Raw genomic sequence first — 14,158 nt, forward strand, 5'->3', positions numbered from 1 at the left:
TGTCCATGTGGTATTGAACGTGGTAGAAGAAACTAGCAGGATTTTGAAGAGGGGTGAGAAGAGGAACTTGGGATAAGTAGGTTTCTGGCTTTGAGTGGGTACTATTCATTACAATAGGGAGAACCAGGGGTTCCGGGAAGAATGAGTTCAGGTTTGTACATGCTGTCATACCAGAAGAGACATATAGTTGGCAGTTGGATACATGGTGGTCTCTGATTTAGAAAGAGGCTGAGGCTGGACATGTACATTTAGAAGCCACAGGTGAACAACTGGTCGGTAAAGCCATGAGAAAGATTGATTGCCCAGGAAGTACAAAATGAGAAGAGCTTAGTCCAGAAAGCTGAGCTGCACTGACACTGAAGGGGAGTTAGAACAGGGTTTGTCAACAGCAGCACTGATGTTTAAAGCTGAGTAATTATGTTGAATAAAAGGAGTCTCTACGACACTGACAAAAGGTTCTGCATGAACTCCCACAATCCCAAAGATGCCTCCAGTCTCTGCATAGTACTGCTCTTGGTGCCTTGAACAACAAAAGAAATGCAACCCACAGTGCACTGGTATATCTTTATGTACTAGATTGGATCAAATCCACTGCTAGAAATAACATTTCTGGCATGAGGCTACAGTGGGAAAAAGTATGTGTATTTTTGTAAAAGTTTTCATTCACAAATGACACAAAAAACCTGTGACCCTATCCCCCATGATAGGATTGTGTCACCATCCTGCTCCAGTAAGCCCTAGCACTTCTCCATGAGAAGAATACCTAACATTTTCCAAGAGTTTGAGTTATGGACCCTCTCACCTAATCTTCACTCAGCGCCTATGAGGGGTAGGAACTGCTGTTATCTCATTAGTTGAGGAAACTGATGCCGAGGGGTTAAGTAACATGCCCAAAGTCACACTAAGTGATCAAACTGAGATTGGAACCTGGCTTTGGAGTCTGACTCCAAAGTCCATGCTCTAAAGCTAAACCACTCAACCACTATTCCAGGTGTCCTCCATTAGGCTACAAGTTCTTTGAGGAAGGGGCTGGTTCAGTTTTTTTCACCACTGTATTCCTAGCATTTGGCCCATGCTTAGCAACAGGAGCTCAAATACTTACTGAATCTCAGTTTCAGACAACTCTTTTTAACTTGTTCCCAGATCTGCAGTGAGGTGTTTAAAGACACTGAGAGCTCACAGACAGCAAGTTAGGGGCACCAAGGGGAAGAAAATGTCTTCCACTCTGCCATGAAATAACGAGTCATAATGTCTGACACTGCATTGCTAGAATTAACTTTTCTTTAGGAATTGTGTTCCCAGAAATGGAGGCCATCAACCCTGGTTCACTCCCATTAAAGCAACAGCCTTACTGCCTCCTTATTCAGCATATGCATTACATTGAGGCCTCAAGGAGATGAGGCAAGAGTGGAAATAGAAATTAAGTACAGACTGGAGTATTTTTCCAAAATGACCCACTTGTAAATTTTTGATAGGATCAAAAACTGGTCCTCGGGAAGTTTTCAAAACATCAGGCAAGCTTTTTTTTAAACCTCTATTCGTTGCCTGCCAATTACAGGTATACCTGCCTCAGCATGTTTTCCCTCGCTTGCCAACCTTGGTACCTTTTTGATAAGGGGACTACCATATGTCCAGAAATTTCTGCACAGATGTTGTGAAAAGTCCTTGCAAAGAGTAACAAGGCTAAGCCAGTGATACCAGTCTGATACCAATGTAACAGACATTGCTAATTGGTCATGTGTATTTTTCTGGGCTCACGTAGCCTCAGAATATTTAATGCTTCAAGCAGCCATCATTCCCATGATAAAATATTTTGTCCTCCCTGCCTAAAGCCACCCTCCTGGGTAGCCTGGAGGATATGGAACTCGGGGGCTACCTACCTACCATATTCCCTCTGCTGTGGAATTCTGCAAAGAGTGGAAGGAAACCTATGAAAGGGCTTTAGTCTGCTGTGTACACACTTGCACACCTAAATGTACTTTTAGGAGGTCATGGAAACTATACAACAATTTGAGAAAAGTTCCCCGCCACATGGAAGCCCCTTGAATGAAAGCATTCATGTACAACTCATACTTTACGGACCTCACACCTCCCTAACCCAGCATCATTCATAATGTTCTCATTCCTACCAGGACCCCTAGGGAAACCTTGATACAATCCATCTTCAACATATTCTAACATGAACTTGGGCTTTAAGGAACAGGGAGGAGGTGTTTTCTATTCCAGAGCATTCTCTCCAGGGTGGCTCAGTTGTTTGTAACTGCCCTTTAGCAACTGAAGGTACTTCTGCAGGTTGGTCTTCAGTCTCTATAGTTTGCCGTATTTTCTATCCAAACATTAAAACTTTGTTATAAAAATCAGTAACTCACTTTTGCTTTTTATTTCAGTTCTTTTGAAGATTATGAAACAGAGGAACCTGCCTCTCCCTCTGAAGTTGGAAACAAAGGCAATAAAATAGTAACCTCAAGCCTTGCAGAGAAATGTGGAAAGCTTCAGTCAGTGGATGAAGAATAGCTGCTGATGTCTACATGGAAGGGAGATATGTATTTTAAATTTTTTCTTGTGAAGAGATGCTCTAGTTTGCATACTGCTTTTTAAAGGCTTTGATTTCTGCAGGTGTGTATCTGCACTAGGAACTTTAAAACGTTTTTAAGCAATAGGTCTGGATACATACTCAATTTGGGAGAGTCCTCCAATTTGCTTCAAACTTCTTACAGAGCTTTTCCTCAAAAGCAAGTATGATGATGTACATCACCTTCCATAGTCTGTGAATCAACACTCTTCACCCCTGAATGTACCAAGGATCTCTTGGGGACAATGTCAAGCACAGTTCTCTGTCCAGCATCTGTGAGGCCCCTCAGGGTTCCTATGGAGCCCAGAAGAAACCTTCACTTGCAGAAAATGAGTCAAAAATTCTGGAACTTGAAAAATCATTAAGGGCCTCCAGAACTGAATTAGCCCTGGTAATAAAAGCACTGCCAAAACATCTCAGAGACTTCTTTTAATCCTGTGTGTACTAGATTCAAAGATCTTGAACTTACTTGGTTTAATGTATTATTTCACAATGACCTGCCAAACTGCTAGTCACTTTACATCCTCAGGTATGGTAACCACTGGGCCTTCCAACTTTGCTGGCAAGCTCTAAATAATTCCCTCCCCACCCTGACTGTGGATCTTATGTAAAACCTAGAGAGAAAACTTCTTTAATGAAGTACAGAAGAATTTGATTCATACTTGAAAAAAAGTTTCCTTTTAACTCATCTAGTATTTGTAGAGAATTGTCAAATGATGTTATAGTCTCCAAACTAGTTGATGCTCCATCTACATTTCCTATCAGAAAGCCTACTTGAAGATTTAAATAACGATACATGGAAATTCTTACTAGACATATTCATTACTTAATACTAGACTAGGCCAATAGTAAAGGCCTCAATCGAAACATTACTCCTTCATGTTGAAAAGAAATGACTACTCCAAATATTCCATCCACTTCAGTGTTTATCACAAAAATGGAAAACAGTGATGCCACCCATAAAAGAAAGCTATTTCATGTTCATTATAGTGGTAGGTGTGTTCATTACAGAATTCTACATTTTTCAGCAAGTCACAATACAGCTAAATCCTGCAATATCCTTGAAGATAAAAACAAACTACAAAAAGAATGGAAATTTCTGATAGTTTAAATAAACCCCCAAGAAACTTTTTAATACCCATCGGTCAAACTCATCAACTTTTCCCAGGGAATTTTTGTTTCAACCACAAGTCCCGAATGTCAGAATAGCTTCCCTTGGCAGCCCACCTTGGTCCCCATGCTGGTATGAAGGCTAAATAATGAAATAATCAAACCTTAGCACTGCGGTAGGCAAAAAGTGAGAAAAGGAGAATTTAGGAAATGCACTATCAACTGGCACAATAATAGTTACTAATCCTTCTTGTCAATATCGTCCCAGTTTCCTGTTCTTTTACCTTCATGATCAGAACTGATCTTCCATTTAACTGTTAGAGAAAATAACTATTAAAACTTAGTATTAATAGTTCACAAAGCACTAAAAGCTTAAAAGTGACTAAATTTTTAGGAAATACTACATGCAATACCTAAACACACTGGTAAATTATTAGGGATTAAAAGTATTTATGTGATACATGAAATTTACCATCTATGCCATCCAACCTTTACCATGGAAGGAAAGCAATTCCTTTTTTATTTCAGATTAAAAAAATACTAAAAAAGAACACCTTTTTTTTAGAAACCAGATATGGTTTAAAGGTTTTATTATCCATAATGATCTAATGTATTTCTAAGACTCATCAAAAGGTAAAAATAAAATTCAATTTTCCAGTATACTTTTTATTATTTTTTTCTTTACTATTTGACTTTACTTTTTTTACCTTGTTTCTCGTTACTAAAGTCACTTTGGTCAATATGTGGTTTCAAAAGTCTGTAATTATAAAAGTAAACTACCAACATCATTCCATTTAAGATAAGGCTATTTTCATTTAGGTTACCCAGAGTATCGTATTTTCAGACATAAGAATGTGTTTCGCAGAAGAGTTGAATGCAAGAAATGTGAATTCTGAGGAACTAAGATAGTATATATTTGACTTTCTGGTAAGATCGTGCTGAATATAATCATTACTGCCCAACTAGAAATTTCAAGTTGTTACAGTATCTACTTCCTTGATAAAACTTGAGGTTTATCATGATCTTAATGCTAGTCAATTAAAAATGAGTTTCATAGCATAACATTAATTGCCAAGGTAATCAAACTAATGAAATTCTATGTATTTTCCCTGTATCTTATCTATGTCATTGTGTACTGTTCAAAGTGTGTATAAAACTCTAAACTGATTAAATGAGGTAAGTCATCTGCTCAACTTTTGGAAATGTTAAGGTGTGTTTGGGTAGAGAAGCCTGCATGATTTAACTCGTTTTTGTTTTTTCCTTTTTCCAAAACTAAATAAAGACAAGTTGTCAAATATGAATCCCGTTCACTAATAAGATAATCACTACACACTTTGTTTTAATCACACTTGCAACTCATATCTATGCTTGAAAGAGTAACATTGTAAATGAGCGTGAACCCCTGGGAAAACTATCAAGAAAGAGCTGTAAGGATAACACCTCATATTGAGAATGTGATTTCCTCTGGGGAAAGGAAGGAAGACCAAGGTTTGAGAATAAGGGGTTCACAGAGGAAACTTTAGCCTTATATATATTCTTTTAAAAGAATACGTAATTATTTGGGTACTTAAAATAATTTTTTAAAAAGGGAGAAAAGTTAAAATACCACCCAAGTATTAGACTCTAATACTATACTTTGAGCTTAGTATTTTCTAAAGCATTTTACATTTGTTACCTATGATGTGGGAAAGGAAATTTTATTTTTCTTCTATTGTAAAACTTACTTTTCTTCCACAAGGTCACCACAGAGTTGTGTTAAGAAAACTAAGAACACAGTCTATTCTTTATCCTAGAACCAAATTACACCTCTGCATGGAAATGTACAGTTAATGAACCTAACAAAAAAGATAAACTATCAGCTCTAAAACTTCTGTAACATATGGTGAAAGATCATTTATGTTAATAACAGACTCAAAAAACAAGTGAAGATATATCATATTAAATGCTGTTATTGTTTTGGTGATTTCAAATCCTAATAAAGCAAATCCAGTTACTTCAGCAATAATTTCTTAATCATCCCTAGTTAGCCACTGGTGAGCATTCATAAATAATCCTGGTATAAAGAAAAACAATGTAAAAATCAAGGCACTGTAATTAATTACTCTTCCCCAAATGTATATAATATAGGCCATTCAGAGCATGCTATCCCAAACTCTTGAGTATTCTACAACATAGAATTAGAAAACTAACATTTATTGATAGATTTAAGGTATAATACAGGTTTCCAAAAATGTGGCAGTGAGAATATCAGCATAAAAAAGAGAAACTTGTGCTAAAAACAACCTGAATTCATCATTGGCAATATTACATAACAATCAAGGCCCTCACATACTAATGATTTCCACTTTGTCTATATTGCCAACCTCCCATGCATCAAAAAACACAAAACTAAGATTATCAAACTTGGGAAGCAATAAAGTACTCTATGAATTTTAAGATCATAATATTAGGAAAGTTTGAGAGATTTGCAAAATATATCCTAGTCACCCATGTATACAATCTCATTTCTAGTTATTCTGCAGTAATCATTAGTGAATCAAGAACAGATTTACAAGTTTATATAGCAGGGCATCTGGGTTCAACACAAAACTTACAAACTTTAGGCAAATACATGTTTCATAAGACACTGCTAACACTTAGAGGAATTAAATAAAACTCCAAAACTTGGAAAGCAAATAAAGACAAGACAACTAAGAAGCATTTTCCACCATTTACTCTTGTTATCAAAAATAGTTCAACTCTTCTTGCAAAACAAAACAAAATAGTACATACTGGACACATACATCACATTTTTCTTCCTATGGCTTTAGCCCACCCCCACCCCACCAAAAGAGACAAAAAAAAAAACAAAAAAACAAAAAAACAAAAAAAAACCCAACAACAACAAAAACAACTCTACCTGACCACATTCACAGAAAATGACACCAGGATACACTACAAAACAGAAGGAGGTGTCATCTGGTCTGTGTCCAAAAGTTTCTTCTCCATGTCTTATTCTAGGTGAGTAACCATCATTGAACATGCTGTGTGCCAAATCAAAACATAACTTCAATGTATGTCAGATCTCACGAGAGATGGTGAACGTAAGTAGATGTTGGAAATTTTCCAGCAGTATTTTTCTTTAAATAAGCACTGTCAAAGCAGCAACTCTTCTTTTAAATCATAAAGTCATTTCTTTACAACCTAGTCAGTCCTTATTTTATTTGGGCTGTGCTCTTTCAAGCAACTGACTAGATTTCCCTTCAACAGAATGTTTGTGACTCATCTTCCCCATAAAAATTAAAGGGAAGAAGTGCATTTAAACTGAAACATAGTTTGTGCTTTACATGCAAAAGAGCATTCTAAAGAAAATCCTAGCTTCAAACCTACCTAAATGCACAGGCTTCATAAAAAGGTATTTTTATTAGGCCTCTATAAAGAAGCCTTCATAACAGCACCCTAAAAAAAGCGTATTTAAAATAAAGTCTGTGGCAAACTATTAGAGGAAACAAAAAGTGAAAAAGTGGCCAATAGCAGTAAGTATAATGCACAAATCTAGATACGTTCTGGGGCATTATTCCAAAATTATTTTAAATACATCCCAATTTCTAAATGAAACTTTTATAATTTTAAAAATTCTGTCACATATTATAGTCTAAATTCAATTACCTTCAGAACAAAACTCTTCTCCACTTCATTCATCTAATTAGAACATTGCTTATACTGAAGGATTAAGAATGTTTTTCCCTAGAAATGAGTCAGACAACTAAAAAAGGGGCTCAACTCCAAGGAGTTTTGTAGCACAAACAGCTAAACACCTGAAGTCTGACAGAATTTCAGTTTGTTCACTTTTAAAGGACAGATTTCAACATTCTAATGAGGGGCAAATTTTCTTTCATAATACTGCTGATTTAAGAACTGCTACATACACCAGTAGCCAATTTTCATGATCAGAAATGGTATTATGTCAGCACAAAGGATGAGCTTGGACACATCAGCTTTTCAACAGGAGAAACATCAATGGCATCTGAAGGCAGCACTGAGTCTCCTGATCAAACTAATGGCTACTTTTCCACAAAAACTTAGCACAATCTTCATGGACTGACTAGATACCACTTCCTTACATTTAATCATAAACTTTGATTATGCACAAAGCATGACCATAAACAATGAGGTTAATGTTATTTTCCTTGCCAAAGTTCATTTTGTATAAATCAGTTGCATCAGCATTTGTTCTCAAACTATGAGGTTCTGTAAGAACTAAGGACATGTAGTTGTAGGGTTACTCCTCCATTATCTGCAAACTATTTCCCCGACACTAACACATATAACTTAGCAATGAAAACACTTGATACAAGTGATCTATATGCAGGAGCTCCGGCAAGTTAAACCAACAAAACCATAGCTGCCTTAAACTGTAGCTATTTCCCTACCAGAGGTAGGCTTAAAGACCCACTGATTTAACAGTCGAATCTCATGTCTATAGCATCATCCAAACTTTTATCATCATGTGTACTGGCAGCTAAAAACGTCGTTACTGGGGACCCTGTGACATTAATTACACTGGTGCTGGTACTAGCATTGCGCACAGCAATGCTAGTCACATTAATGCCCAAAGTGAGCCTCGTCTGCTCCAAGGCCTTTTCTGGCACAGCAAATGCCTCCAACTTCTTCTCCCCATTGGCCATATAGGAGTTTTGGCAGCCACGACATATACAATCTAAGCAGGCTTTGCGGTTAGAGTAGCAAGGGCAGCGTTGGCCACGGCATGTAAGAACACTTGGATTTTGAGTAGCACGCCCACATTTACACCCTTTCTTTTCCTGGGGTTTTTTGTACACAGTCTTAGTAGGACTTCCTGGCATAAAATGATGACTAGGAATCTTTTCCTTTACTGTTTTGTCTTTTTTAAGAATACCTGGCTTGGTTTTAGAGTGAGATTTCTTGGATCCATGTTCATGACTCTTTTTCATGCTTTTAGTCGATAAAAGTACCGTTTTGCTGATTTTGGGTGTTGTGCCTCCATTGGGAACAGATGCTATAGGTTGAAGAGAAATTTTGCTCTCCCGTTTCACTGTCACAGGAGCAGATGCCCCCAATGTTGGGCCTCGAATAATGGTAGAAATTGGAAGTGGCTGAACTTTCTCACTGTCGCTTTCTGATCTGGATCGTTTTCTATTCAATTTTGCTACCTTCGGAGTTGCTGCAGTACATGATAACCCATGAAGTGCAGGACTGGTAGACATAAAAACATTATGGCTAAGAGACTGGGAAGAAAGCTGCAGAAAAGGTCCATTGGATACAGTGGCTTCCAAGTTGGGCTGCAAATTAGGACAACAAACCTCAGTATTTGAAACAGTTTCTAAGCTGCGGAGTACTTCCTCAACACTCAGTAACAGAGAGTCACCAGGTTTTATATCTTCACTGAAACTGCAGATATCAATGCCTGTGGAGCATAAGTCAGTGGCTACCGTGTCACAGACAGGTGGCAAGCTGTCAGACAGATCTTCCGTTTTTATGTCAACAGTGTTACATACATCAATCGTATTTGAATGTTCAGGTGAAGGAATATTTAGACCAAATCTATCTATTGATAGCCCATTATAAGTAGGCAAACCATTGATAACAGAACTGCCAATAGCAATGCTGAGGGTGCTTTCAGATATTGGAGATAAACTAGCTTGAGGATCAGTTGTGGGTTCTGAGGTCGAAGGTAAAGGGGAATGTGTCAAACACAAAGTAAAGGATGAGTCTGAGGGTTTTTCTGTCTCCTCACAAAACAATGATCCATCATTAAACAAAGCCAAAATATCAGAAGAACAGTCGACTGCTTCTATTATATCCCGTGCCAATGTAGTCTGTGTTATATATTCACATAGTTTTTTGTAGCAGTTCACTAGAATGCTTAACTGCTTGTTTTCCTCAAACTGCTCATAGTCTTTGCACCAGCTACATGAAGGTTTCATCATCATTTTCTTGCCTTTACAAGTTTTGCAGACATAGTGTTGGCAGGTGGAGTTGGTGGGTGCAATAGGATCTTGTAGCAAATGTCCTAAGAAGGGGAAAAGGAGGAAAGCAAAGATTTTAGTAAAATAAACTTACAATTTCATATACTGACGTTAAGATGAGATTTTAACTAATCTATTAAAATTGAGATGGGTTAAACTCACCAGACCAAGTCACAAAAAATATACAGTACAGGAAATGGAAAAATAGCTCACTTCACGTCACTTTCATACCTTATTCCCCATTCCTTTACTCAAACCAGAATCTTCCTTGATTCTGTGTTTCTACCCAAAACAGTATGTTCTGGTCCACTTTCTTATACTTTTCTCCAAAGGCAATAGAGGTGAAGATCCATCACCAAAAGCACAAACTAGGCTTAAAACCCTTGGGACCTCAACCTAACACAACACAGTAATTGCTACAACATATTGAACAAAATCATATTATTTTGTGTTAAGACACTGGGAAAAATATATGAGCAAGAGCAATTCAGTCCTTACCCTCATTAAACATAGTTTAAGGGCATGAATCAATCAATACAAAGGCATCTTAACAGAAAAAAGATATAATTTCGAACCATTATTACACAGATAGTAATCATCAGCTAAGAAGAGAAGATCAAAATGTAGTTATGATGAAAAAGCAGTATCATTTATTTAAAAAAAAGTACTAATAACCCCTCAAATTCTATAGAAAATCAAAATACAATGACAACGAAAAAATATTTATGTTTAAATGTATTAAAGGGGGGGAGGCGTAATATTTGTTCAAATTCTTCTGAGAGAATACAGATGACCATGGTCATAAGCCATGCATAGCCTAAGGACAGCAATGGTATAAAAGTGGGAGTGATCCCGACTTGCTATCATTCCCAAATGATAAATGATCTTCATATATAAACCAGGAAGGGAAAAACAACTAGATCAGTCCCTAGCTCCACCCTTACTCCCCAAAGAAGCTCCTTGTTCCCAATTCAGGACAAACAGTAATTAACTCAAAGCAGCACCTGTTTTCTCATACCATCACATAATTTAAGACTCAGGCATGAGAGAGAAGGTACTTCTGGCTTATAGCCCAGTAAAATCAGCAAACCCTCTCCCTTAGAAGCAACTATAAACCTGAAAAATTTTGACAAAAAGGGTTATTTTCACAACCAAAGACATGAAACCATCTGAGAAGCACTTATGTTTAAAAACTGCCAAATTTCAGGGAAGGACAGTGGGAATCTGTGGTGTCTGGGTCTAGACCTGCCCAGTTCTCCCCTACCACCCAGCTCCATCAGTGTTACCTATCCTATGAGGACCATAAGTGGCTGTGGTGGAAGGGGGTTCATTAAGGCAGTAGGTGATGAATAGGCCCAGAGGCATTATCACTGGAAGTTGACACTCAGAGGCTGGCCAATGGGGAGGGCAAATAGCTCAGCTCTTACAAGCCTGAGACTGCACAAGCACAGGTAAGACAGACGCATCAAACAAAATGGCAGTTTTCCCCAAGTTGATCTATAAATTCAATGTTATCCTTATGAGAGTACCAGGCACCGTTTAAGAAATTGACAGTCTGATTCTAAAATTCATATAAAATCAGAGAGGACCTAGGAAAAGAACAAAACAGTTGGAGGACTTACACTACTAAATTTCAAAATCTATAAAACCACAGTCTTGATGACTGTGGCAAAGGATAGGCATATAAATCAATGGGACAGAACAGAGTCCATAAAGAAATTCTTACATTTATGGTCAAGTGCTTTTATGTTACAAGAGTGCCCAGATAATTCAACAGGGAAAAGAGTATTTTCAACACATTGTGTGGGATAATTCGATAATCAAATGGGAAAAAAAAGCAAACCAAAAAAACACCTGTAAGTCTTTGCCTCACAAAATACACAAATATTAACTCAAAATGGATCATAGACACTTAAATGTAAAAGCTAAAATGTTAGAAGAAGACTCAGAAGAAAATCGTGACTTTGGGTTGGGCAGTGTTATATGTGACATCAAATGCACAATCCACAAAAGGGTAAAAACTGGAAAATGGATTTCCACAAAACTTAAAACTTGTGCTTCAAGATACCACTAAAAAAATGAAAAGGACAATCTACAGACTGGGGAAAAATATTTGCAAATCATGTATCTGATAAAAGGACTTATAACATATATTAAAAATATATCCCACAAATCAGTAAGACAGAATTTAAAGTGTGCAAAATATCTGAATATTTCACCAAAGAAAATATACAAATGTCTAATAAGCACATGAAAATATGTTCAATATCATTAGTTATTAAGGAAAGTAAAGCCAACGGCATACTGCTACACACCTATTAGAATGGATAAATTAAAAATGACAGAGAATACCAAGAGTTGGCAAAGATGTGGAGAAAATAGAACCCTTCTATATTATAGGTGTGAATGTAAAAGGGTAAATCATACTGGAAAATGGTATTTTTTAAAAAGTAAAGAAATACAGTTACCATACAAAAGCCAGCAGTTCTACACCTAAGAACCTACTAAAAGAGAAATGAAAACAGAGTTCTATAGAGATATGAATATGCATAGCAGCATTATTTATAATAGACAAAAACTGGAAACAATCCAAATGTCCAGGTGAGTAGATAAACAAAATGTAGCATATTCATACAACAGAATTACTGTTCAGCAATTAAAAGAACAAGCTATTGGTACACGCCATAACATGATGAACTTCAAAAGCATTATGCTAAGAAGCCAGATGCAAAACACACTATTGTAATATTCCATTTATATTAAATGTCTAGAAATGACAAAAAAGTAGAGTTAGTGGTTGCCTAAAGCTGGAAGAGGGACAGGGATTAACTGTAAATGGGCACAATGGTACGTTTTGGTGGTGATGAAAACATTCTAACATCACACTGTGGTGATGACTGTGCAACTCTAAAATTTTTTTAAAAGCCCCAGTCGTTATGAAGTCCAACTTTCTATGCAAGGCAGGAATCCCTTAGAGTACCTTTGACTTAACCTAAGGAAGGGCACAGAGAATATACATGTATGCACTTAAATGTTATCTACTGGGAAGGAGAGACTGAACAAAGTGAAGTGAACAGGGATAGGATGAGATTATTCTAGTTTTAACCTGTTTTGTAGCTTTTAATCTTGTAACCATGTAAATTTTACATAATTATGTAACAAAACTAAAATTTTAAATGAAATTCCTCATTATCAAAAGCAACTGTAGATAGAGGAGGTCGTAAGTCATGTGACGGCAGCTTTCAGAAAGACCTGTCTTTGACGCTGTCCCTGAAGGACAGCAGGCAGCCCAGAGCCCTGCAACCCAAAGAATCCGGCAGCCCAGAAACCGGGCGTGGATACTGAACCTGCGGGAGAAAAGGGTTCGTCATGGCGGATGACCTAAAGCGATTCCTGTATAAAAAATTACCAAGTGTCAAAGGGCTCCATGCTATTGTTGTGTCGGATAGAGATGGGGTGCCTGCTATTAAAGTGGCCAATGACAATGCTCCAGAGCATGCTTTGAGACCTGGTTTCTTATCTAATTTTGCCCTTGCAACAGACCAAGGGAGCAAACTTAGATTTTCAAAAAATAAAAGTATTATCTGTTACTATAGTACTTTCCAGGTGGTTCAATTCAATCGTTTACCTTTGGTGGTGAGTTTCATAGCCAGCAGCAATGCTAATACAGGATTGTCAGCCTAGAAAAGGAACTTGCTCCATTATTTGAAGAATTGAGACAAGTTGTGGAAGTTTCTTAATCTGACTTGGTTTTGACGTCTACCTTATCTTCATTATAACAGGCACAATATCACTCCAGCAATCTTTAGACTGCAATACTTGTATCCATGTACTCAAGAAAGAGCCCCATCTTCCACCTTACACTAAAGGAAGAGCCTATAGATAGAATTTATGGGTAGATTATCTTTTCTTGTACAGGTTCTTATTTACTGAGATCTGGGAATACCGCAGAAATGGTTCTATCAGAGCTCCCATGGAGTTAGTCCAGCCATCAAATCTGCATGAGATTCTACTCGGTGGGTCAGAATCAAAATGGTACTTTGATCCACTCGAGCCATGACGTGCCCCTATTGTACCATATGCCCAGGTCTGCAGAATAGAGCAGAACCTTTTTGTTGTGAATAATAATGAGGACATATTTTTTTCATATTGTTTTATTTGTTGCATTGAGTGTGAGGAAGGCAAAATGGCTTAGTAAAAGTAATAAAATCAGTACAATCACTAAAAAAAAAAAAAAAAAGCAAAAAAGCAACTGTAATTTTATATTAAATTGATGGTATAACCGTTCAGAGATTAACTACTTTTAACAACTTTATAACAGCATATCAACTCATCCTCGTATTCTCATTTTTTTTGTTTTGGTTTCAGGAATCATATTGTTATGGTAGTGCTGATAGTTAGAATAGTTATAATAATAGTGTTGGTGTCTGTTGTGGGATAGACTAAATGTTGATATCCTTCAGAATCTGGATTTTTTTTCTTTAGCAGA

The 14,158-nt window shown here is 37.0% G+C and overlaps 2 protein-coding genes and 1 pseudogene across 4 annotated transcripts in view; 2 read left to right on the plus strand and 1 right to left on the minus strand.

Annotated features, from left to right (window-relative positions):
- PPP2R3A (protein phosphatase 2 regulatory subunit B''alpha) overlaps positions 1 to 4,977 on the plus strand; it is a 121,623-nt gene extending 116,646 nt beyond the window's left edge. For all 3 annotated transcript variants that reach the window (XM_074312883.2, XM_074312885.2, XM_019748005.3), the window contains one exon: positions 2,388 to 4,977. In XM_074312883.2, the coding sequence (XP_074168984.1) occupies positions 2,388 to 2,514 (127 nt within the window). In that variant the 3' untranslated portion in view covers positions 2,515 to 4,977. The remainder of the gene's footprint in view (positions 1 to 2,387) is intronic.
- Positions 4,978 to 5,854: 877 nt separating this feature from the next.
- MSL2 (MSL complex subunit 2) overlaps positions 5,855 to 14,158 on the minus strand; it is a 28,494-nt gene continuing 20,190 nt past the window's right edge. Inside the window, exon 2 of the mRNA XM_019748009.3 lies at positions 5,855 to 9,713. Within this exon, the coding sequence (XP_019603568.1) occupies positions 8,122 to 9,713 (1,592 nt within the window). The 3' untranslated portion in view covers positions 5,855 to 8,121. The remainder of the gene's footprint in view (positions 9,714 to 14,158) is intronic.
- Positions 12,860 to 13,894, plus strand: LOC109456033 (ragulator complex protein LAMTOR3 pseudogene; annotated as a pseudogene).

Source organism: Rhinolophus sinicus, chromosome 5, assembly GCF_057876585.1.
Source record: "Rhinolophus sinicus isolate RSI-liver-muscle chromosome 5, RSI-T2T, whole genome shotgun sequence".
NCBI classification, from domain to species: Eukaryota; Metazoa; Chordata; class Mammalia; order Chiroptera; family Rhinolophidae; genus Rhinolophus; species Rhinolophus sinicus.